Here is a 26,811-nt window from a genome sequence, read left to right as displayed (position 1 = left end):
GGCGTTTAATGAAGCGTGTCCTGCTCTTTTATAATGCTGCAAAGCCCCGCCTTCTTTTCCGGCAGCAGTGCTCCGCCTACCATGACCGGGTCTCCCCCCTACTTCTTCCCCTACATTCAGGTCAACTAAAATAATAGGGTTTTTAAGATAATTCTAAAATGTTTCATATAATAAAAAAATTTAAAAGTCAAAAGTTATGATTTATTTTTAAACTGAAATTTTCAAACTGCATGGAGTATTTCATATAGAGAATTTTGAAATAAGATGTTTCAACAATTATTCAGCTTCTTAAAAATCTCAAATGAGAAACTGGCTAAAACCACTCTTTTCTACAAAATTTGATACCTCTGTGTTTTCCATCAAAAACTGTCAGCCCACTGTACCAGGAGTTTACAATTACACAGTTTTGAGGTTGCAAGCTTAGAGGAAGATAATACCACAATGTAAAAGTTATTAGAGAGCAAATATACTTGTTAAAAGTGCTGACATTTGTTTCTATTTCATATATCAATTATCAAACTTACATTTAAATACATATTTTTTTCTATTTTGTGAGTGTTTTAAAGTGAAATGCTGTGGGTACATCTAGATGAGTATTCTAGTTCAGATCAGGAGTGCTCTTTTGAAGCAAATCTCCCTTGTCCCCACTTACTGTTTGTGAATTATATTACAACAGTCTCAAAGCGCATGAACTGGATTCCTTTAGGGTAAAACTAAACTGAAGATGTATTCCAGGAATGCACCTCAGGTACTCCAACTGCAAATGGGCATTCAAGCTATGGGACAAGGCTAGAGTTAGTCCAAATTTAAAAAAATCCCCTGGAAGGGGTAGAGATATCAGGTCCTTCGCACCAACTGCTTCACTGACCCAATCCTGTTGGTCTCTAGTGCTTGCTGATGTAGCCAGAGTTTCTGTGCCCTGAGATAATCAGAAGTGGACTTAATTTGAAATAGGTTCCCAAGAGCTTGTGGGAAGCAAGTTAAAACTCATGCTATTACTGACAGCTGGGTAATTTCTGCAAGGGGCACACTTAAAAAAAAAAAAAAAGAYAGAACCTCAACTCCTAAGTACTGAAAATATAGATTTCACTTTTTCATTATTAAAGATAAACCTTAAACTATTATCAGACCAAATCCTCACTGATGCATCACTTCGCAATTTAGGGATAAGAGCTGACTGAAATTTAGGAGGGTTTACTACTTACCCACCTATTCTTAGATTACAATAGCGGTAACTGCAGTCAGGGGATATTAACAACCTAACCTGAGACAGCATAAAATCTTTTATATCCCTTATAAAGATATAAAGATCTGTCTACTATCTACTATCATTCCTGGGATTTCATGCTGGTATAAAGGGCAGCAGACTGTAAAGCTACAGGGAACCACCTCTACCAGTAAAGCCATTTAAGAGCTGGAGTAGGCATTGTCACAGCAGTTTTAAGAACCAATAAACCACTTAAATAAAAACCTAGTATCACCGAAGTTGGTGCATCATGCCAGTGTCCAAAACAGATTAAGCAATGACTGCTTTGTGCTTGCTTCTACAGCAGCCGCAGGTTGTATCAGAAGGTGTACGGATATAACATTCCCAGTAAACTATACCTTTGGTTACCTCCCACTACAAAAGCTGCTGAGTAATGGTGATGCAGCTTCAGAACCACTGGAGCAGATTAATTATAGCAATTATAACTTATCAAAGAAATATTGTGCTAGTTTTTTCTTGTCATTTCGTCTCTGACTTTATAAGCAGATGACAAGATAATTTAAACAGTCACAAAGCTTACAGTAATACTATCTTTATCAATCACTCAGTGCTGCACAATTGATAATTCATGCTCATAGGAAACCCACCCCTGAACATTAAAAAAATGGCAGTGCTTTGGCAGCGATACCAAACGAAACCGCTCCTCTGGGATGCAACTACTGGCAACACCTTTCGCCACTACCGCAGTGCTGGTTTTCCAGCCCGGTGGCTGTAAGACTCCGGCCACCACTAAGGCGAGCCGGAGGGAAGCCCGGCCCGGCTTCCCCGAGGCAGCCGGGAGCGCGCCGCGCCCGCCGCCAGGTGCCGCTGCGGCGCAAGGCAGGGCCGCGCCGCGCCCCGCCGCCCCCGCTCCGCCGCCTCCCGCGGCCGCCCCCGCTTCGCCTGCGGTAAAAGCAGCTTGGTGTTGGGCAGTCGAGGATCATAATCCAGACTTTTTCCTTTTCCTAAGAAAGCAGAAGTTGTAGCGGTTTGGAAAGTGAAACATCCGTGGTGCTTACCATTAGAATTTTATTCTGTTTAATAACTGAGTATCAGAAGACTGGATTAGCTGTTGGTAGTGCTGTTACCATCATCACCACCAGTACTTAAACACAGGAAGCTGCTGCTCAGCTGAGAGTGGGCAGTAACAGGGCCAGGTGACTAATTAGCAGGTCCCACAGGCAGCTGGTTCCTGTTACGGGCAGTTGAGGTGAAGAGGCAGGGGCAAGTGCTCTTCTCTGTCCAGCTGCCAAAATTGAGTCATTAATTCAGCAGAGGCTCCTGGCATCAAAATGAATCAAACCTTTTCTAAGGTATGTGTAGTACAGCACTTTCAGAGGATAAAGTCTGCCTTAAATTCAGAGTTTTCAGGTCTATATACATAATACTAGGTTTTAAATTGTAATTTGTACTTCTGTAGGCCTACTGTGCTAGGTGCCTGCAAGTATTGCAGAGCAGCAGAACTCAAGTACACTGAAGAGGCAAGATATTTTTATTCAGGTAAATCTGTAGTAGTGTATATTTTAAAACATTTAACTGGAATGAAAATGTTTATTTGAAAACATAGACTGTTCAGACCACAGAAGACACTGAGCTCAATGTATAAAGAAACTTAATTTAACATAATAACTTCAGTAAATAGTTTCTCACCAACTGAATTTTATTTATTTTTTGTGTGGCTGTCTAATAAGTATTAGACTCAATATATTTTCCTCAAAAGTTAGTATTTCAACTGATTGTTTACATTATCTCTGCTCACATGATATTATTTAAGAATTTCTAAAAGAATCCTTTCTGTTCCCCTGAAAAAGGAAAATAAAGAAAGTAAATAGGCCCTTCTCAAAATGACTATATGTCTAAGAATCCAGAACTAATGAGGTACTAGCCAGCTTGTAACCCTTATTTGCAGCAAAGCCCTCAACTGTTCAGGAAAATGATATTTAAGCTCTAAAACAGTCTTTTAACAGTCTTTGCTCCTGAGTATTATGTTAAAGCAATATGCAAAAAGTGTCAACAGCAATCAAAAATCAAAGACTACTTGTTCCAGAAACTTATTTTTAATTCTAAAGAACCTCTTCCTTTGGTCAGAATATTTCATTTTCAACACAGTCTGGTTTTGTACTTCCAGATATTTTAAACATACATATTTGATTTTAACAGATACATGGTAAGACAGGAAAAAGAAATGCATGTCAGTAAACCTGCAAATGCCAATTTTCACTTATGCAGTAATGAGTAGCATTATCATACATGTTTCCTTCCTGCAGTGGAAATTAAAAGTCTACAGTAAATGCAGTAAATACGAAATTTAAAAATGCACATCAGCAGAGAGCAGGAAGAAAACTGTTCAAAATCACATGCTGACAAGGTCTCTTGACAGAAATCTGCTTCCTTCACTATCTGGAGTTCCTATTAGGAATCAACGCTGGAAACTAAGGGACGTGATTATGTAGTGCTCTCTCTTGGGACCCAGCTCCTAACTTACAGGATTCATGAGGAGAGTGGACATGAAGTGAGAACTGGAATAAAGATATTAATGAGGACAGTATCACGATGGAGTATAAATTTTCTCCCCTTTTGGTTTTGGGAGATCAGGAAGTGCTTTGCTGAATATGTAAGTAATTTGTCAAAGAAGGTAAAGGAAGTCTGTTCATTACTAGTCCTATAAAGGATGCAGACAGCTCTGCCAAACTTAGATCTGCAGGGCACTCTTAAGTCATGGTGCATTACTAGGGGAAAACTAAAATGCTTACATGAACTTTAGTGTTCATACTCAACACTGTGAAACACTGGAACACAAGCAATTTACTAAAGATAGCCTTAGCCCCTTGGGACATACAGATGCTTCCCCAGTTTCTTTGCCTCGACACTGCATATTAAGGAACTCCCCTCCATTAAACATGCAACCTCAAATTTCCTCTGTTTTGTCCCTTCCAGAAATACTCTAGAAAGAAAGCAATTTTCCTTTCAGTTTTTCTTATGTCCCCAATGTCCTGATGCAAAAAATGAAACTCTGACAAAAAATAACAGATTGCTCTAAAAATAGGATTTGGGGGATAGCCTTTAATTCAACAAGCATAGAATATAGAAAGTTTGCAGCTACTATTTTAGTCTCTGAATTAAAACAGTGACTCTTTTGTGAAGAATCTGAAACATTATGCATACAAACATAAGCAGGACTAAACTGTTCTTCCTCCAAAACTGTCTTCTCCTACAACATCCCATTTGTGGGAAATGCAAAGAATGCCTTTCTAGTATACACATCTCTGGTTAGCCACTGTACATGTGGGGAATAAGGGGATACTGCTAGGCTGAAGTAGTATAGAGATTTAGTGAAGGCATGCCACACCGAGATGACTTACCCAAGGAAAAATACGGTATTTGAGAGATCATAATTGGTACTCACACTGTGAACGCCCAGAGCCTTCCAGATGGCAAAACTTATCAATCCAACTCCGCACCACGCATACAACGAGCCCCATCCTAAGGCTCGTAAGGCCAGCGATGAACCACTCTCTGGTAATGCAGCTGTGGCAGTAATACCCTAGAATCAAAAATAAAGTGATCAAGTGAACAATAATTGAAAAAAATGTAAACTAAAAAAGTTAACAGTGCTCTAGAAGTTTGTCTGACTTGCCAACTGTACTAGTGTGGCTACAGAAACTCTGTTAGGGATGCCAGCAGGCCCAGAGAGCCAAGCAAGCGGCAGACAAGCTGTCTTCCCACCAAATCCTGATGAGACAGGAACTTTACATGGACTGGAGTCATACATTAACACCCTGCAGGATAAGAGGTTCTTTAACTAGGTTCAGTCACCTTCCAGTAATTTCTTTACCTACTTCACACTGCCTTTCAGGAACAGCTTTCAAGGTTGCCAGTAGCACCTGGGGATGAATTTTACTGCCTCAGAAATGCTCAAGTCAACTGTTTTGTGGGCATAACAAACTGACGTTCAGTTATTCCACCAGTCAAAACACAAAACAGGTCAGAAATAAGAGTAGGCATTTTAAACTGCTTTTTAAGATTCCAATACTTAAGAGTCATACATGAGATGTGTTCTGATAACATTAAGCACTTCACTTGGAAAAGTCATCCCAGGCCAAGAAGAACGGTGCCTCAGTCATGATGGGGTCCCAATCATGATGAAACCTTTTCTGTCACAGAACATTAATACATGCTGCAGCTACTAAGGGCATAAACTGTACACCGGCTTACATCAAACAGTTCACACTACAAGTTTACTGTTAGCCAGCCATTCTCACATTCACACACTTTAGTGTATTTATTTCCTATAGGACAGCTGCAATCCATGTAGCCTATAACAGCAGTAAGAGAGACAACATCCTCCCCACACTCCCAGTGGTAAAGGTCAGTAAGAGAGTTTGTTATTTTCTTCATGAGGTTCACTGTTCAATTCTTCACACAGAAGCATAGATTTTAGAAGATAATAGTTCAGACTGGCATCTGTGATCCTTACACAACTGAACAGTCTTATTGGGTATCTTAAAAAAAAAAAGACAATTATTGCTCAAAGGTAAACGTAAATGAGTGTGCAAGCCTACAAATCTATTCAATAAAGAATTATTTAATTTATAGTCTAAAATTCTGAAAAGTAAAATTAACTTGCAGAAGGATCTAAAAAAATTTCCTCCGAAACATGCCAAAGAACTGCACTTTTCTAGTCTTTATTCATCACAAAAAGTGGGAAAAATACTTTGCATTCTTTCTTTAAAGGTTTTTCTAAAAATAAGAATAAAAATTCTGCTCTTTCTTCTTTGATGTAATTAAACATATGTACAGCGCCTATCATTATGGTATTTGGTCAATGAAATAGCATCAGTAGTTTTTTCCCCTTGGCTTTGTATTTATCAGAATGTTAAAAAGATCCTCAGACAATCCTCAGCATTAACACTTTTCCTTAGGATATACTCCTAGGCATAGTTGCCCAAGGACAAAGAGACACTTGCAAAGGGCACATGCAAGAGCTGTCTTGATCCTTATTCATTCTGATTTGCACATCCCAAAGTGGAAGCTGTTAACAAAACAGTCCTCTGGTAGAGACAGTATAAACACAGTAGGTCCAGTTCTGACTTCAAGTGTGCCCTGTTTAAAATTTGGGCATCATGTAAATGATGCATAGACACAAATGATAGAGATCTCTAGTCACACCATTATACTATGTTCTATTATTGCCTTACCACAGCTAATAAACTTTAATAACTCTTTCAGTAGAGATGGTATTGAATAGATTTAAAATTTGTGATGATTAGACTATTGAAACAGGAATAATGTCATAAACATATACAACAACAGTTAGAATTTCTCTAGTTTGGAAGAGGGAAAAAATGGGCAAAAATATCCTCACACAGAACCTTTAAATAGGCATAATTATCTGTGAAAATTGCTGGCAAAAAAAAAAGAATGCTATTTAAATGCTTGATTGCCCCAGAGAAAAAGCAAAAATGGAAACAATTGATCTGGCTTTACTGACAGCAGTCAAAGAATATTCAGTCACAAGTTGGTTCCGCAGGGGTACTAAGTATGCAGATAGAGATTTCTGTAAACAACACTGTTTGTCATGTGATTATCAGATATGTTGATATGCTGTTCCAAGCATCAAGAAAGCTGATTAATGAAACACTAAAAAAAGAAAAAGACAACAGTATAAAACAGCATGGGGGAAAACCATGTTGCCAGCAAAAGAACATTTTTAAGAGAACAGAGTTTTATTCACAAGCCTGTTATTCTATGTACACATTATTTTCTCTTCATTACTGCTCCTATTTTTAAAAAAAATAAACTCTTTGATTTAATAAAGAAGCTATTAAAACAATGCTTGAGTCTTTTTAAAAACTAGATGAGGAAAATATAGGACAGAATTAGGTGATTTGGTTCCCAAAATGTATGCTTCACATTTCATTTCTTTTTCTGAAGGATATAAGCAGGAAGCAGGAGAAGGAGAACTGATACTATTTTTTTTCAGGCATGGGCCTCAGTCCTGTAACTGTCCTCTTGTGGATAAGATCTGTGACTGAAAGGAAGCTCTGCTGTGTTCAAGGTGCCTAAAATAAATGTTATGTTCAGCTGCTTTGGTTGATTGCATTCAGTTTGCTCACTGTTTTATATGACTTAACCAACTATAAAATTAAACACCTGGATAAATGCTGGCTACTGGACACTTACTGTGGCGTCTTGAGCATTTAATTTTACCCAACAAAAAGAATTGTTTCTTAATTGAAGGTCTCTGCAGCGGTTCATCACAAAACAGGATCATGTAATCTCAGTTTTGAGTAAATCTGGGCTCTGAATTTACAAATGCTTACAACATTTGATTAACTTCACTACCATGAAAGAGGCACAGTAAGTTAAATTTCAACTTTATCTCTTGCCAATAATGTTGACACTACTCTGCGAGACTAAGGTCTTGTACTCTAGCTTCCTGAAAATCTGAATGTAGTCATGAAGCTGACTGTGATGGTACAGCTTCCCCATTATATTGCTATTTTTTCTTCCATAAACTATTTAAATCTGTCCCAGGCTGTATTATGCTTGCTTCTTGTTTCTGCTTTGACTTGAATGCTGCAGTTTCCCAGACACAAGAACTGGCACAAGCCAGCTAAGATGCTGAAAGAATAGGTCTCGCGTTACTTCCCAATATTAATTCTCATTCCTGAGGACCTTCCCACAGCTTCATGCCAGCACAGTCACTGTGGTCATGAGTGAAGTGGGTCAGAAGACCAGTCTGAATTAAAACTAATGCAGGGTAAAAATAAGTAGAATTAATAGGTATCATCTCACCAACCTAAAAACACAAGTGCTGGTGATGGTACAGGGGCAGGAATGAATTACCAGGAACTAAAGCATGGTATGTTTACTTCTTTGAACAGCAATGCTGGCTTATATTTGCTTAAAGTGACTGGGAAACTATGGCCTCACCTTAACAAGGATAAAAATAATATTTGGGCATTGAACATCTAAGAAGGATATATTGTTCTTTAGTTATCCATATTTACGCTTTCATTATTGTACATGACGTGTTATTACAAATAATAGGCAATGACCTGTAGTAAATAATTATAAATTTATATAAGCACACCTACTGCAAAACTGTTTTTCTGTTTGGTCATAAAACCTCAGAGAACCTCTACAGCCACTTATGTCATTTACAGACTCTAGCCTTCCCTTTTGAAATTGTTTACCTGCCAGTACCATGACAAGATGCATTTTCTTTCTATATTTCACAGAATTTAAGTTGAGGGGTCCAGGAGTTACAAATTTTGCTAGCAAACTGTTGGAATTCATTTGCACAGAGAGTAGCAGATACAGATTTTCAGCAAAAAATGATATGGTATGTATCATTCAGTGCCATTTCCAGCATATATATCCTTGGATGTCAATTTAATGTCACTCTTGATAAATTTCACACTGCTAGTGGGACAGGTCAGACAGCCAAGAATATACAGCACTGAAATTGTGCTATCTGGGAAAAATGCAATGCCTAGGAAAAAATATGTTTAAAAATACAACAAAGATGGTAAAAAACGACAAAAAAAAAGCTTCTTTCTTGTAATACATTTCTATAGCTTGTGGAACAACTTCTCATAAAGTTTTCTGTTTTATCTATTTCAAATAAGAAACCCACATTTATTGTTAAGCCTCCATTTCAAAATCTTAGATTTCTAGAAGTTTCAAAAGAAACAAATGGGTGACCTATATGTAAAGCCAGTGAAACTACACTCATACACCAAGAAATTTTAATAAAGCAATATTGGTAGCTACTGCCCCATTATTTCTTTTTATTCCTCAAATCATTTTTTCCTCAAAAAGTAGACTTTACACCCTATCCTTAAGGTTAAAAAGCACCTGAACTTTGTAAGACTAAGAAAATTAAAACTGTGACTTACAAAATGCAATACTAACTCAGAACAAAGTACAAATAATTTCTATATCGATCCTGATTTTTTTTCTAAAACTTGTATTTAACCATTTGTTAAAATTTATGGTTCCAAAAAGTCTGCTAGAACTGTGCCTAGTGTCAGAGGACAAATCCCTCTTGCTGCTCCTGGATATAATGGCATTAAAAAAAAAAAGTACCCCGTAAGTTTTCCACTATTGAAATCCTCCGCTATTTATTTTCTTATTTAAAACTGTCAAGATCTTACTGTTCATTTCCTGAAAAGACAGTGGGTTCTTCATTTCTGAATATTACAGTATCAGAAGGAAATTGGGAATTGATGCTGACAGGCCACTGGATGAGTTATTCGACAGTTCTTAGCTACATACAGCAGCCTAAAGAGGAAAATATGATGGCAAAGGAAGGATGCTTCTTGGACCACAAAAGGAGACTGTTGAGTGATCAGATATAAAGGCTCTGATAAACTTTAAGTGCTATGGAAAAGTGCTATTTTTTTCTCTTGTGTTTTTATTTAATTAACATGTTAAAAATAATTGATCAGTTTTCAGTTCCCTCAAAAATTCTGTAATATCTGTTGTATTTTAAGGGTGCAGTGGAGTAGAGACTGATCAGTTTTAAGGGCCTATATTTGACATGTTCAGCAATAACAAAGTGTTAATGAAGGAAAAAAAATGTTCCTCCATTAAGTGTTCTATACTTTAGATTAATTTACAGACATGGTATAATTGTTAGTTTTGCTTTGCAATTTTCTTTTCTTTTTTTACAGAATACTTTGATTGATCATGCTATGCAATTGCATGAGATGTAGTTTTGTCCACCAGATCTCTTAGGACCAGTCTACTACTCATGCCCTTCAGTCCCCTTACATGGTAGGAAGGGGGTGGAGAGCTCAAATTTTAACTAAATTATTCCACATTACATCTTCCACAGCTTTCAGTCTTCCTAACTTTTCATTCCCATCCCTACTCCACAGTTATCTCCCTTCCCAATCCAATATATTACTGAGGGACTGAATGGTAAATTGGATCACGGAAGTGATACAGGCTCATGAGAAGGAAATACATTCACATCACAGAATCAAAATAGATCATTAATTATATTTCATTATATAGCAGTAGTATGATTACAGCAAACAGAGTAAGTTTTATGTTGTTTTATTTCAGCTAATCCAAAGTACTAAAGTATTAGGGCAGTGCCAACTCCAAATTGATTTTTAAATTAATCCTATCCCTCTTGACTTCAATTAAGCCTAATGCTTGTACCATCAACTTTGTACAGCTAAACCCCACATATATCACCATTTCTATAAAGGATTTCATGCATTCTTCTTCCTGTGCATCATAACTGGAAAACAGTTTAAAAGGAACAAACCTTACTGAACCAGTTTGGGTTCTTCTTTTTTGCCATGGCAAGTGTTGTGCCAAAACCTGCTATCATTCCTGCTGTAGCAACTGTACCTAGGAAAATTCCACCTGCCAAGAAAAGTTTAAGAAATAAAAATCAAAACTTTTTTTCCTAAGGAGAGAAAAAACAAAAACTGGAAATAAAACATGAGAAATGAAGATCTGTCAGCAGATGCTGAAGGGAAAGGAACGGTTGTCAAAACTATTTGCATTAACTCAATATGGCAAGCAAGAAAGAGTATTTTGAAAAAGTGCATTTTAAAAATCAATGGCCAGTGCGTATTTTTAAACCACGCAAAACAAAAATCATTCAAATGCCAAGATACCTTTTCACAATACTTCTCAATTTCCACTGTTTCCTTGGTAGCCTCTCTCACTCAGGACCCAGGCTACTGTGATCTTCTTGTTCCATGACTATGCCTCACACCCTTCCCCTAAAGGAAGATTCAGTTATTTTTGTTGCATCACTTGCCACTTCAAATGGCCATCTGAAAATTTGCCAGTACCTCAGAAGACCATTCTATAAGCAACAGCTGTTCTCCAGCTTTGTCCACTTTGCTCTAGTACTYCAATTCCCCCCTTAAAATAGCAGAAAGCCTTCCCAAGATATAAAGTATTTCCCACTTTTCAGTTCTTCAGAGCATTTCCAAAGTCACTTGGGTTCCCTTGATCCCTTCCGGTTCTTGCATCAGAAAGGAACATATAGCAATACCAGATCAGAAAAAGCCTTGGTACAAAAGACTGAGCAGACTGTACAAAAGCAGCTGAATTCATATGAGAATCCTTTTTCCAGGTGGTTACAAGTTCTTCCTTTGTAACCTCTGATACCCAGCCTGTGTTTTTCCTCTCCTAATGCCGGTCAGGGAATTAAAAACTGGCCCAAATAAGAGATAGAAAGCAAAACATATTTATGTTAAGTCTCAGTTTGTTTTGATGAATTATCATATTAGTGTGATGGAGAAGTTTGCTGTATTCATGACAATGAAATATATAAAGCATCTCTGTTTGGGAGCAGAAAGACCTGACATATGTCAAAACTCTGGATGCTCACTGCATTTTGCATTTCAAGGTCTATAAGCCAACAATGCTGTCTTGATTTCAGAAATAATAATTGGTTTTAAATTTACTTTTTCTCCTCAAAGAGGAGGAACTTGAAACATGGCCCCTGGGAGGGGGGAGAAAAGCACTGCAAGGGGTAGAAAGAGCGAGGCAACAGGGACTGGTACCCCTACATTAGCATGCTTTCTAGCAACATTCCCGTGTATCTGCTGGGGGATACATCCATCTGATCCTTGTCTTGCCTCATGATTTTCTGGCTGGTGCAGCGCTGGGACACGGTAAGCCAGGGCGTGGGCGAAGCAGGAGAAGAGCACTGCCATCGTGGGGTGGCAGGAGCTGTGTGGCGTCTTCAGGGAGCCTAGTCAGCCATGCCACCACTGGCTGTGATTACAAGCCAAAGGGCAAAACTAATTAACCACACAAACTAGTTTTGAGCAAAAAGCTTTCCTCCTCTACTCTTAGGTGTGTGTAATGGTAAAAACATGTCACTCCGTTGGGAATCTGGGCACTTCTCTAACTTTAGATCCCACAGGTAAACCACTCAAGACTGTTAGTAAGAACATTTGGATTGGGACAGCTTTTTTATAACACATCAAAACTGTGTTTTTAAAATCTGCAATTATTTTTATATATATATATATATATATAAAAAGAGAAAGATATATATTATATATATATATATGTTTTTCCTGTGTGATCCTTCTTTTTCCTCGCCATCATCCCCACCTTCGGGTTTCCCTGCAGGGCTGGAGGTGGCGCATGAGGAGCCTCTGGTGCGCTCACCCCTCGCAGCTGCCTTCGGTGACCGTTAACGGACACCCCCGACCCCCCTCCGCTCCCGGACAAACGAGCCGCGCAAAGGCGCCGCTCGGCAGCGCGGGTTTCTCCCTCTCGGAAAGGTAACCTCTGCCATCGGAGGGGCGCTGAGGGGAGCCCCGCCGCCCCCGCGCCAGGGCAGGGCTCCGCTCAGCTCGCCCCCGCCGCCTTTGGGCACCCCTGGAGCCCCGTTTTCCCCTTCCCTCCCAAGGCTGCGGGCGCCGTCCCCTCCAGCGGGGAAGATAAAGGCAGGCGGCATTTTAGGGGCGTCCTCGCCACATCCAAACGCCGCAGCCGAGGTCATCCCCAAACACCTCGGCATCTCACCCGGGACAGGGGAGTGAGGCAAGGTGTCGGGCTGCAGCAAGGAAACGTCTTCCTCGCGGGCATCGGCTGCCACTGCCGCCCTCGCCGCAGCGCGGCCGCCAGGGCCAGAGCCCGGCCGGGTCCCGCGAGCTGCGGGGGGAGGCGGCGACCATGGGGCTCCCCCAGCCGCTGCCGCTCGTCTCCGAGCTGTGCGGGCGGGGGCGGGGGGGAGAGGAGGGCTTTCTGCACCTTTGATGAGGAAGAGCTTGTCTCGGGGCGCCGCAGGACTTCCGCCCCCCCGGGGCAGGGCCGGCCCGCGCCTGGGGTCCAGCGGAGCCGCCACACCGTCCCGGGCGTCCCCGCCGGCGGCCGCCCCCATGGCCCAGGGCGCGGGGGAAGGCGGCAGTGGCCCGCAACCCGGAAGGAGACGGAGCTGGGCAGGCACCGGCAGCGGCCCTGCCTCCTCCTCTTCCTCCTCCTCGGCCGCGCAGCCGGGCCGGGGGGACGCGGCAGCCCCAGGGGCCTCGGCGAGCCCCGCTGCGGGGCAGTCACAAGAGCTGCCAGTGCTGCAGGCAGGCTGCAGTGTCTGAGGCGAGCGGGGCGCGCTCGGGACATTTTGACCCCTGTAGTAGTTTATCGGTGACTGAGGTAACTGTGGCTCACCTGTGAGTCCAGACAGTAATTTGGGGAGATATATATATATATATACATATTGGGTTATTGTAGTAGAGTCCTTCTGGTGTCGTTATGTTCTGCCCTTGGAGTACTGATTAGGAATGGGGGGAGGTTTTTTTTCTCGTATAAAATACTCAGTAACTCTGATTTCTGATGTAAATACTCAGTAATGGGAGGGGGGGTGGCCATGGGGCTGCGCAGGTGCAGGCGAGCCCACGCTGCAGACCGGCGGAGTCGATGACAATAAAGCACCTAATGCTTTTTAAATAGATGAATCCATTGTTGTCTTCATCTTTTACACTACCGCTTATTTCCTCAGTAAGTGACTGCATTTAACTGGAGCCACTTTCAATATTTAGAGAGGGCAAATCATACAGAAGAAGAAATGATCAGAAGCTGTCAAAGCTTTAGCTAAACCAAATCCTTTGTGGAAGACTCATGAAGGTTTTTTGTTTAAATCTCTGGGGTAGATAGCAGCATAGACTTCCAGGGTAGTCTGTCCATGAATGTATGTTGAAAAAGAGCAAATGTAAAAATAAAATGCTATTGTAAGAGAAGAATCCTTTTAGGCCCTATTAAAAGGCATCCTTAAAGTCACATGTATTATGGATATTGCTGCACTGTATCCATGTATATGCAAAATAATGTTTACTCCACCTACATTTCTGATAGACTTATTTGCAATACTTTTGAGGAAGTTATTGGTGATTTCCAATGCTAGAAGGAGACACTGCTTCCAAATAGCAATCTGCTATTCTGCTTTTCAAAATCCATACAGTGTAGAAAGCGGCTTTTGGTTATTCCATATTGTTTTTCTTCCCTTTCTTCTTCAGGGCTACGGATCAAGGTTATTTTCACATAATACAAGTAACTTTCTCAATCACTGAGTTTTTAAGTGCTAATTTGGTTTCTTTGACTAAGATAGCTTTCAGTTCAGACAAAGCCTCCTGAAGATTTCAGAAGAGTCACTCCAATTATCATGATTTTAGAAAAGACCTTATACTTCCAGAAGTATTGGAAAAAGTTTTATCATTTCCTTAGATTTATAGTCATTTAATCACCCTGTGAAAACACTACCATTCAGAAGCAAACTTCTGAAAATCTCCCAGACCTGGGAACATTGATACTACATACCAGTGGTATTACTAAATAAAATTAGGGAAAAATCATACTTCCCATTAATTTTACTGAGTTGCATTTTGACAAATGTTGCTCTAAAATAATTTTTTTTCCCAAATTCTTGTTCTCCCAAGTTCTGTAAATCATTTTTCATTTAAATCTAAATTCTGTCTGAATGAGATTTCACAGCAATACCTTAAAAACCATATCTGTCTCTTCTGTTTCCTTTCCTGGGTGTGTCACAGTCATTCTCAGTTGCTCTTGTTGATGGATATTAATTACTATACATTTATCTATTTTTCACTCTATTGAATGTGTTCCTTTATCAAATGGTATACTAACTTATCAGGATTCAGTATGGGCAACTAAAGTATCTTTTAGTATCTAACAGTCAGCACTTTAGCAGAAAGCAAAGAATGTAAATAAATCCAAAACAAGTATTTCTTCCCCAGCTTCCTTCTTTGTATCTCTTCATCATCACTTATAGTCTGTAACTAAGGGTCTAATTATAGGGGAATGGGTTGCTAAGCAAAAATTTAGTATTTTGGGAAACTTCTTGTTCATGGTACTTCCGAAAAYCAATCCAAACGCTTTTCCTAATAGTCCATGTACTGTGTCAGTTAAACAAAATTTTACACAATTAAGAAGCAGCTATTGCAAAACAAGTAGGCATTATGTCTGCTGTGCATCTGACTCATCATCACTAACTCCATTTTCCTAATCTGGAAGGCACCTACTGACCTACAGTCTGCTTCCTTCCTTTGGATAAAAGCATCCCAGAACTCTGGACATGTTTTAGAATAGCATTAACACTGTAGATCTTTGATTTCACCACAAATAATAATAAAGGCTTCCAGAAAAGCTTAGAAAAGATGGTCTTAGAATAATTGCACAGTGAAAATACCAAAGAAGTAAATTATATTTTATTTTATCTTAATACCAAAGCATATATGGGTATATAAAGTATTTGAATGTTATTAGTATGTGTAAAACTGAAACAACAGCATCTATGTCATTTTGACTGTAAATTGTGTCAAGCTTACCATTACGTCTGCTAGGAGAATTATTGAACCGTGAGAGATAATAACCTATTTTTTGTGTCTTTGATGATCAAATCCTAGATTCTCTTCTCAGGATAGTTTTTTGAGTTCATGTCAATCAGGACATCACTTTCTTTCAAATCTTCTTCAGAGCTAGGAAGAAAGAGAAGAGAAAAGAAGAGAAAAGGAATAATGGTGTTATTTAATCCTGGTTTGAAAAATGCCAAGAATCTATCTTTAAAAAATTCAGATATGATCTGTCGCTATTAATCATTCACAGAGACTTAAATTAGGGCATAAAACCCATGAAATTCACTCTGTCTTACTGAATAATTTAAAATTCTTAGTGTTATAAAATAAATTGTTCTGCTTAAAAAAAAACACACAGATGATATTTGGCAGAATTGTGTCCATTTAGGTACCAATATTAATCTCTTCTTGTTATATAATTGAATGTAATATAATTCTTTCTTTCTCTCTTATTTTTATGTGCACCTTATACAAGATCCTTGCATTTTTTTTCCTTATTCCTTCTCTGTCATTATTGATGTACATGCAGATAGACTGATCTACATATGGTTACTCAGAATTAAACCAGTTATCTTTTCCTAAAATTCATACAGCAGATACATGTTAGTTTGAAACAGTGATTTTAATAAATCTAGTATCAAATATTCAAATCTTCATAAAATTAGGATATAAAAATCTATATGCAAATAATTAGGTTATATAGGTGATGACAGAATGGAAAAATGCATTACTTTTACTAATCTGATTTGGCCACAGTCTGAGCTCTCATATCTTCAGATTTGGGCAAAGCAACAGTAATTGCATGACCAGGTTCAGGCACCGTGTGCATATTTACTGTTTGTTGAGGTTTGCAATATCCAGGATGCTATGAGTGTCACAGAAAAGCAATTCTGGATGGTAGACTTTCTTCTGTGGTCTTATTGTTTTATTTTAAAAAATCTGGTACATTTGAAAGCAGACAGGTGTGAAGCAATGAAAATTTTCAGTTTTTAAGTATGTGTAAATCTCCATTATTCCAAAGCTATGATTAGGATTTCTATGTCAGTCCCTGGGCTTTCATGAAAAATTGGTGAACACCGTGTCCCTCTCATGAAAGTTCAGAAAAAATGTACAGTATTGATGAGCTCAGAATGTGGAAACTGAGTGAGAGAGACCACACGGAAGAAAAGAAAATTAAGAAAAATAGAAAAGGAACAGGTTTACCTAAATATATTCCCTAAGATTTTTTTTTTTTTTAATCCTTGTGAATGTTTGGTATTCCTGTCTATAAGCAGCTATATCAAGAAGTGAAAGCACTGTGTGCAGACTTCCTAACATAATGCTGCTAAGTATCTCAGTCCGTACCTTTGTTTCTCCTGCTCCCCTTCCTCCTGAAGACTAGTTTCACTTGAGGGCTAGGGTTGAAATTTAGGTCTTCAGAAGAGGAAGAGCTAGTTTATAAGCTGACTGGGACATAATAAATGCAGTAATTTCATACATTTACTAAACTGTCTAATTGTCCAATTGTACGTACCCAAAACAGATTTGAGTGCCACTGTAAAAAAAGTTGGCCAGCTGAGGCACAGAATTGTGCTTGGGGTTTGAAAATGCAGTTCAAAACATACAGGAGGTTGATTCAAGTACTGGTTAAACTGTCATGTTCAGTAACAGAATTTGATTATGGAAAAGAATTTGGGAGGGAGCCAAACACTGGTTTTGGAAAGACAGAAAATGTAGCAGTTAATGTACTCTTTAGAGCTCAGAGAGTTGAGCTTTACCCTTTAGCTCAGTTGGGTGATTGTAATTTCCTAAATTTTTAAAAGCTTCAGTATTCCTGAAAGTGTCGTGCACCCTTAGCTTTGTGCACAGATGGTGGCATGAAGAAACTGGTTAAGTATTTTTGAAGAATTTTCTGGTTTTTTGGACTAGAAAAAAAATATTCTGACACTATGATTGGGTTTCTACAGTAATCTCTGTTTTTACAGTAAATTGCTTACTGTTTTGCCTCTCTGAAAAATCTGGTGTCTGAAATTTCCATGTTGAGAGTAAGTCCTCAGGTCTCTTGCCTCCTTCGGAGTGTATTGTAGAAAAAATCTGGTCACTGAATAATGATTTATAGAATTTGACCACAGAAATACCTCAGTGATCATTTATCAAATATAAGAACAATTATAATAAGAGCTTTGCATCTGAGAGTCACAAGACACCTTAGAAATACTAATTGAACTAGCTTCACAGATTTATGTGAGAGGTATTTTTCCATTTAAAGAAGGCAGAGTGAAGAAATTAATCAGTTTGCAAAGCGCTACTGTAGTTCTTTAGCAAAAACATGAGCATAGAGCCTGGATCGCCAGATTGCATCTCCTTTAACCATAGAACTGTCTTTCTAAGTTTTAGCTTACTACTTCAGAAGATGAAATGATTTTTTTTTTAATTTCAATTTTATGTTTGGTTATTCAGGTGACTTATGACAAAGTTGACTGTGCCTGTATGTTACCTTGACACCATAGTGCCATTGCCTTTTAAAGCCAAAGCCTGGCTGCATTTGAGTAAATGGCAAAAGTCCCATTGGCAGTATAACCAGGGTTTCAGTTATACATCCCAAATTAGCACTCCTGTATGATGACACTATGCCTGGTCAGAGGAGTGTTGGAAATATTAGAGATGGTGATAACATACATCTTTTAGGCTGTCATGTGCCTTGGCCTGAGTTCATGTGGCACTGCGGAGATCAGGGCACTTGCCGGGTGCCTGTGGTACACTGATTCGTATTCTTCACAAAGGTGCAGAACATACAGGTTTCATGGGGTAGTTCTGAGGATGCTGGAGGGATTTCTTGCATGTGCGTGTATCTACTTGGTTTTTATTCCTATCCCTTACTAAATTACTCATTTTGTTACCTGCTCAGTGTTTAAAATATTCTTCCTCTGTGAGTAAAATATCTCCAAAATTGTAAATCTTGGTTCTGCCCATACTCCTTTCTTAAATAGATAGGCAAATTATAGATCCCTTCCCAACTCCTGTGATGCTGCCATTGTCTTTAGAGACCTAGCAAATATGTTTACAAGCTTTTTTGTTTCCCACTGGATAGCATGTCTTTAAGGATCTGAGAATGTAATCCATTTTAGTACAGTACTCTGTTGCCATTTAATAGCTGTCATTTTGCTGTAGTGTATTGGAAAAGCCTTTAACCTGTTCCAGAAAAAAAAATGTATGTCTGACTGAATTCACAAAAGAAATAGCAAAAATTAATGATTATTTCTGTGGTGCTATTAGAGCATGACCTGGTGCTTGGAGCTCAGCCACTCTGCCTGGATGTCTCACCTGGGGTAGCTGAGGTGTTGCACCACCAGGTGGATCAGGTGACCACTTCTATCTGGTGATAACCTGGAAGCAATATTTTCTACAGAGAAAATCTTTTCCAGGCTAGTGTGACCAGAGCTGGAAACTTCCAAAATTATGGTTGGCAGGACTGAAGAGGCCTCTTGGTGACAGCCCAATGTGTAAAGTTTTCCAACCTGCGTGTTTCCTGCTGTGGGCTTCAGAACACGGCTGCTTTGTCCATACCTGAAATGGGTCCTTTAAGAAGATATCTGCAACCCTTCACAGCATGTGATTGCTCCTTAACTCCTATAGAAACCTACAGCGCATCAACAGGGTTGATGCATCCTGTGGATACCCACATGCTGCACAGCTGATGTTGCAGGCAGGGCTTTAGCTTCTGTGACCATGGGACCCTCTGAGGAATGAGGACTTCTGAGGGGAGAGAGTGTCCATAGGATGAAGTGGGTCAAGAGGATCTTGCCAAGAGGTTTGCTAACTCGGTGAGGAAGGCATTAAATTCATTTTATCAGTGTGTGGAGACTAAAGCCCACAGATAAGTGGAAGGACAGGATGGAGGAAATAGCATATGTAGGGCAGCTCAGCAGAGAAGGTTCTTGCATTCCCTCTGATAAAGCAGCAAGACCAGGTGCTCATCTGAAGGCTTGTTGAAAACTCAGAAGTCAGGATCAGGGGTGTGTCTGTTTCCATCTCACTACAGATGGGAAAAAACTCAGGGAATTTAGGGAGCTCCACCATCTATGTCCTGTGCTCACAAAGGAGTGGTTAACCAATATTTCTTATAAGTGTTAGAACTGGGTGGAATAAAATCTGGGAATGTGCTCCTGTTCTGCCTCCTCTAGAACCTGATTGCACTTCATCTTTTTTTGTCCACCCTACCTGGTACTAGATTAAGTAATATGCTATTTCCTTATAGGTGAATAACACTCCACAGGAAAATAAAGCTCCATTTCTTGCTATGGAAATTGGATGACACACAGACATAAGCCTGTAATGCTTACTTGGATGACTAGCTTTTCTCATTACATTAGACCCACTTAGTTCCTGTAATTGAATGTCATAAGTGAGAATTTGGGTACAGTTAAAGTCTGGATTTTGTCCTTCATGAGTAAAATGATAACATAGTAAATGGCAAATTGGGACAAAGCAGATAGGTAGCAGGAGGTAACTGTGCAGAGCGTTAGTAAATTGTGATTGTTGAATGCCTTGGGATGCCAGTGCAGCCCTCACCTCATCAGAGTCTGGAGGAGCAGAGCTGCGGTTCTGTGCCTCGTGGGGTTGGAGCCAATCTGTAGAACACTGCCAAAGGAGACAGCTCTGCAACCAGTCTTGCAATTTTGGCTAAAAAGACAGCATTAGACTGTTTGGCTAAAAAGACTGGGACTGCTAATGCATTTAATAAATGAGTGGAGTTTGCCATTCCCTCAGCAGTTTTTTTTTTTTTCTTGAAGTCACCTATATGACACAAATAGTATGTTTCTTGTGATGGATACATGGACGCCTCCCCAGAATTCCTTTAGTTTCTCCATCTATACCTGAATGACTAAATAGAGGGGATCTTAGGCCTAGCAAGTGAGCCAGATAATATTAAGGATCAAAGTTCTGTTTGTCCTGTCAAGCTTGCAAGAATTTAAGTGACCCACAGGAGGTGGATGAATAGGTATGCCCATAGAAAATGTTCTGAAAGATGAAAAAATCTGATCTAGTTAAAAGTTTTCTTGCTTACGCTGTTGGGAAGATGATTTGGAGTTTGTCCTCAGAAACAGAAAGAATTAAGAGTCATTTTTGTTTTCTCTCTTGCAACTATACTACGGACAGAATACATGTTCTGCTAAGTTTAGAAAGGACTTCTTATTTTCAGTATCCAAATCAAGAGATTTAAGAGTTCAGTACTTAAATTTCCTGCAAAGAATTTTGTATGTGTCTGAATACAGCAGGAAGCCCTTGTTTAAGAAGCAGTATCAGTCCTGAGCTTTCTTCAAAAAACTTAATAGAAGACTTTCCAAATTTAAAGATTTGCATTGTGTTTAAATAGAAAAGGCCAGCTGTGTATAGTGTGTATATTTCTAGAATCAATAAGGCACAGAATTTAGAAGACAGAGTTTGAAACTCTGGTCTTAGCCACTCAGCCACTGCTGTTTTGTCCAGGGTCAGTTTTGACCGTGTGTTTGGCTTCATTCAAGAACCGGTTGTTTCTAACTTGAGATAATGAAAACATTTCTTAATAAGGCCAGTCAGGCAGTGGATCAGGTTGCCCAGAGAGGTGGTGCAGTCTCCATCCTTGGAGGTTTTCAAGACCCAACTGGTAAAGCCCTGAGTGATGCCGTTGGAGCTTGCAGCTGGCCCTGCTTTGAACAGGAGGTTGGACTGAGACCTCCTGGGCTCCCATCCTGCCTGCTGGATGGTGCAGTCCTGTGATTTGGTGTGTATGGGTAGAGCCCCCCACAAATCCAGTGTGATTAGGTAGAGGGACCAGGCAAATGTAACCTGAAGTTTCATTCACTTTCATCTAATTCTGATCTAATATGCTAAGTAATGATGGCTATGAGTGTCAGAAGGACTGTTATTAGCATGGGACAACCCTTTGGAATAGAAACGTCTCCAGTGCCATTATGTGGGTGTCTGAACACGCGACGTAGCAGCTGGGGAACTGCTATGCCAGCCCCATGCCACTGGGTGTCTCATGTGGCCAACTACTTTGGTTTGGGGGCCCTTAGCAATGGCAGTATGTTGCAAAACACTGAAACAAAAAAAGAGAAGTTGGACCAGTATTTTATTTATCACTGGGAGATGACCAGTATAACATTTAGTCATATCTAGTACATCACCTGCTGAGAAATCCAAGCATAAAATTAATTGGCATGAATATGAAATGTATACTTCTCCTAATCAGCTTCAGTGAAGATTATATTCAAAGGCCCTTTTGCGGTCAGTCATACAGCTTAATTGCTATAGTTAATATTACAATTTAAAAAGGCCTGGAAGGAGAGCTGAATATTAGGCTCATGATGAATGATAATTATCACTTTGTGTAGATGGATGAAAAACATTTCTAATTAAATTATTCTTGTAACATAAATTAATGGTGTGATCTGGATCAAGTACTTCTGATTTCACACTTAGAATATTTCTAAGAGCACCAAGTTTGTGCTGGAATTTCAGTCTGCAGGTCAGGTTGTCTTTTAAAAATACCTGGCTTTTCAATGAATTTAGCAGCTTGTCTCAGATTTCTGCATTGAAGACGTTCTGCGATACTGGAATGGTTCACACATTTCATGGAGAGTAAAATGGAATAAAAACTGCAGCTAGCAAAATCTCTTAGTTTTATCAGCATGGGGAAAGGGTGATCTGACAGGGATTCATACTGTAACATTCACCTTTTATTCCTGCATTAATTTCATCTCTGTCTGAGGATTTTTGACAAGATATAAACCATAAAGCATTTTTAAGCATCCTTTAAAAACAGAGAAGCTGATTAGCGGCTCTAGGGAAAGGAGTGAGATGGGCCATGAAGACGCAAGTCATTGAGGTTTGAGAGAGAAGAAAGTGTGAAAGCTTTTAAGAAGAATTACTCTGTCTGCAAACTGTCTGTGCTCTGTAAAGATTCAATGATTTTTGCATACCTTGCATTTCTTTCTCATTAGTGAGACCAGCAATGAATAAAGTATACAGGAAAATATAAAGATCTCAATTGAAAGTGGCAGGTTGCATTTCAAGAAGTGGACTACAAATCATGATTCTAAGATGACCAGTAGCTTCGTGGCCTAAAGATGTAGTTTACATAAGTTAGGTGTTGTCAGCAGCCCTTTCTAACAGGCCTCGTTAGATACTAATTTTAAGTTTCTAAAGCAACTATCCATGACTTCAGGAGGGTATTTTTGAAGGGTGTAAGTCAGAGATAGATAGCCATTTTCTGTCAAAAGATGATGGGAATTGTGTGTCAAAGCACTTTCTGTGCATATGGAGGACTGTCCCTGAGATTTTCTGCATGCATGTCCTCTTGCGTATGCAATACTTTAGTGCTCACTGTATATATCAAAATTTGGCACTGCTGTATCTCTCTAAACATCGCATTAATCCATCTGTCTGTTACCATGGTAACAAGGCTCACTACTGATGACTGAAGAAGAGCTGAACCATTAAAACTAAATGTACGTGCTTAAAAAAAAGTGACTAAGCTCACTTTGTGTAGCGCTACAGAGACACCATGGATTAATGGTAGAAAATGGACTAACTAATATTTTCTATGCATTCTTTTCATTTGTGGTCACAGATCTGAAATGAAGCCTATTGCTGAAATGATCTTCAAATCTGACCTTTGTTTGCTCACATTTATTTACTACATATTCTACAGAACCCAGTATTAAAAAATATGATTTTTTTCAGGAGAAGCTTACATGTTCCATGGTACATGTTTATCCCAGAGGGTGGAAAGATGAAATGAATAACTTAAAGATCCCAAGTACAAAGCAGATTAGAAATGCTGCTGGATATTTCACTGCATATATTCTTTCTCTCTCCCTTCTGTGCTTGTAACATTGCCAAAATAAGTAAAGTGCACAAATTCATTAGAAGATCAAAATCTAACTGAGCACTGTTAATTGGACCTGAGATTTTTTGAGAACCATAATGTTGTGGAAACTCTGACATGAAATACTGAACTCTATAAATCATTAGATGATGAATTTCCATCTTTTATTACACTGGCACCATGCATGCTATTAATGGTAGACTCAAGTGTATAAGTCTATTAGACTATAAAGAGGTCTTTGGTTTTAGACTAGAAATAAAGCTTAAAACTAACCGTTGACATCTCATCTCCTTCTGTGTTCACTGGACAATGCTTTTTGTCCTCTAGAAAAATGCTATGTATTTTCTTGACCTTCTGCAGATTTTCTTTTCCAAGCCTCTTTGCTCTGTTCATAAGGTTACACTAACAGGTACAAAGTGGATAAAATGAGGGACTAGAGAAGAAACAGAAGTACTTAATTTTAGAATGCTTTGCTGCATTCACAGAGCTGAAAGAATGTTTAATTTTTTTATGTCAGGATTTACAACTCTTTGATATCTGGTTTAAACTATGGCTCTGATCTTATAATAAGATCTTGGGTCAGGAAGTAGCTAACATGGCTGTTTTATCTGCCCCATGCAATGCTGGCTGGTTGGAAGGTCAGATGGGGCATTGCTGTGTGTGTGTGTATGTGTGCGTGCATGCATGCACATGTGTACAAGCATGATGGATGTACATGTGTCAGGGAGATTTTGTTAAATCAGGTGTCATACTGGGCAAAAACAGATATCTTGCTCCGTTAGAGGGAATATGAAGCCTTTGAAGATCTGGAAAGTCAGCTGGATCTACTTTATAAAACAAATAAGCACAAGTGCTAGCAACCAGCCTAGGATTTTTTAATTGAACTTTAAAAGAGCTGGACAAGTTCCTTTGTCACTAAAGTGAATTCCTTTCTTTCTTGAAAACTCAATCTTTTAAAAACATGCTTTCCTTCAAAACATACCATTGTAATAACAACTTGGTTCAAATCATGACCTAGCACAAGTGAATAACTTCCTTGCCTTCAACAAAGTTGTATTTCTGTCTTGAAGCTACGTAGTATATACATTCTCTCACTCTAGATGGGAGAAAGTTGAGTATCCGTAGAGTGCACACTTCTGCACTGCCCTTAGCATTTGGCTGATGTTCATGTAAGATGGACCATGCTTAGCTCCATTTTGGTTCTCAACCACTTAACAGAGACAAAGTGTTTCATGATGAAAGATTTTTTTAAAGCAACACAGCACTTCTCTTTGCTTGTTTGGGTTTTGGCCATCTACAGTTCTTGCTACAGCATTCCTGTTTCCAGCTGTCTCATGTTGATGCCCTCTCCCAAAGTTTAGTTTCATCCATGTGCTACTTGTGTGAATTATACTGCGTACACACATGAAAGTATCTTAGGCACATGCTAGCTGAATGGTTGATCTGACAGATGCTGAAGATAACTAACAGGCGCTTTCTGGACTCCAGGACCTACTTGGCTTCTTCCCACCTGGAACAGAAATCTTGGTTTCCACAATATCTCCCAACACTGCAACCAGCCCGTTCCAGGCAAGTGCCATTTTTCAAAGAAATCACAGAACTGAAGATCTTCCTTCTCTTCTTCCTCCTTTGGTCTGATATGAAAATATCTTGGCCATGCTGGGGATTCAGAAGACAGTGGTCATGGCTCTCCAGCATTGCTGCAGAAACCTGGGGTTCCAGTGCTGGGTGATAAAGCTGTGGGGAGGTCCTTGAATTGATCCATTTCTTCTCTTTCACTGTTGAAACTGAAGAAGATAGGTAAGATGTCCACATGCATCAGGCTACCAAGTTGTTACAGACAGTGCTATTAAGGAGGCGGTGGGTCTTGGTGGGGCTGGAAAGGGAAGTGCAGTCTCACCCACCAGCAGGATTGGGTGCTTTATTACTGGAATGCTAGCTTCTTCAAAAGTTTTTCAGGCACCTCCTGACTTTCACCCCTGTGATAACCTCACCCAAGGAGGAGCCACCTACCCTGTCAACCCTTCAAACAACAGAACCATCCCAACAGCTTCCAGCATGAGCAGCCCTTGTTCGTGGTGGGTGAATTTACTGCCCCTCCACTGCAGTGATCTGCATAGCAACACCAGAGATGGGGCCTGAACATGTAAGCCTTTGGCTTTATTTAATCTGAGGGGTTATTTATGGCCAACTGTCCTACTTATGAGAAATATTTTTACATAGATGTACATATATTTTACAATATGCTTTTATTAAGTTTTCTGCTCTCTCTTTTCTCAGTAAAGACTTTGAGGGCTCTTTGTACTTGCTTCCTCTCACCTCCCCAGCTGGCCTCCTAGAAAGGGATGGCAGGGAATGTGGGCTGCCACAGTTTGGAGGGGATATAGGGCAGGCAGGAAAGCAGCAAGATACTGCCTGAGAAAGTTTGGGGTTTGTCTTTGTATGAACTTTTCATGGCACATGACTGATCACTGGCCTTTGCGAAGAACACTCCTGAGACTGCCAACTTCTCAGAGCCAGGAGTGGAATTAAGCTTATGAGGGGTTCAGGAGATGGAGAGTTGTTTTATACTTTGGGAGGTGGGTGAGAAGGAGAGAGAAACTGGTACTTTACATGGCTTAGGAAAGAGATGGGAAAAGGAAGCAGGGGGATTGGATTTTTTTGGTCTTTTTGTATATAGAGGGACAGGAAGCCCATGCTTTTGTCTTCTTGAGGAGGTACAGAGGAAGGAAGGAAATTAGTGCTTTTTTTGTCATGTATGGAGAAAAAACTTCTGCCCTGTGAGCACTGGGACTTTTAGTGGACATTAATTAAAGTAGTGCCTTCTCTGACCCTACAGACCCAGGTGCTGCTTGCGAGGCTGTGCTGTAACACACATCTGCCTGCCATCCCAGGGCTCAGGATTGAGGGAGGCAGCAGCAGTGCTGAGGTGGATATAGGTGGCCTAAAAGGCATAATCCAATGAAGCTAATCTACATTGAAGGGTTCATCAGCTGCCTCATACAGAGATGGTGTCATATGCAGCAGGTCCCAGGGATTCTCACAGGATGTGGGAAATTGGTATTCTCTGTATCCTGGAACACCCTTCTGCATGCGATCAGCGAGCTGAGTGCACGGTCCATTGCAAGGCTGCGTGTGTGCAGGCTGGCTCACTATGGATGCTTCAGCTGAGGTAAAAAAGCTGCAGTGCCTCAGGTAAACACAGGCTCTGTGACTTTGCAGAAGCCGAGGTTCTGCAGAGGGGCAGAGAATGGCAGCTGCCTGCACCAGAGGACTGGAGAGTTGAAAATGACAGTTTTGGTGTAGTCATTAAGAACTATATAGACACAGCCTCTGGGAGTGGGAATCCC

The 26,811-nt window shown here is 39.9% G+C and overlaps 1 protein-coding gene across 1 annotated transcript; it reads right to left on the bottom strand.

Moving 5' to 3' along the window:
• Positions 1-3,105: 3,105 nt before the first annotated feature.
• TMEM242 (transmembrane protein 242) lies at positions 3,106-25,041 on the bottom strand. Its single transcript, XM_026077080.1, has 5 exons — positions 24,957-25,041; positions 12,995-13,408; positions 10,533-10,633; positions 4,653-4,790; positions 3,106-3,765 (listed from the first exon to the last, which is right to left on the bottom strand). Exons 1-5 carry the CDS (start codon positions 25,039-25,041, stop codon positions 3,679-3,681), a joined length of 825 nt encoding a protein of 274 aa, XP_025932865.1. The 3' UTR covers positions 3,106-3,678.
• Positions 25,042-26,811: the final 1,770 nt, after the last annotated feature.

Source organism: Apteryx rowi, unplaced genomic scaffold (assembly GCF_003343035.1).
Source record: "Apteryx rowi isolate R43461 unplaced genomic scaffold, aptRow1 scaffold_448, whole genome shotgun sequence".
Taxonomy (NCBI): Eukaryota; Metazoa; Chordata; class Aves; order Apterygiformes; family Apterygidae; genus Apteryx; species Apteryx rowi.
Note: the sequence above shows the minus strand (reverse complement) of the source record. Positions and strands in the feature narration are given on the sequence as shown.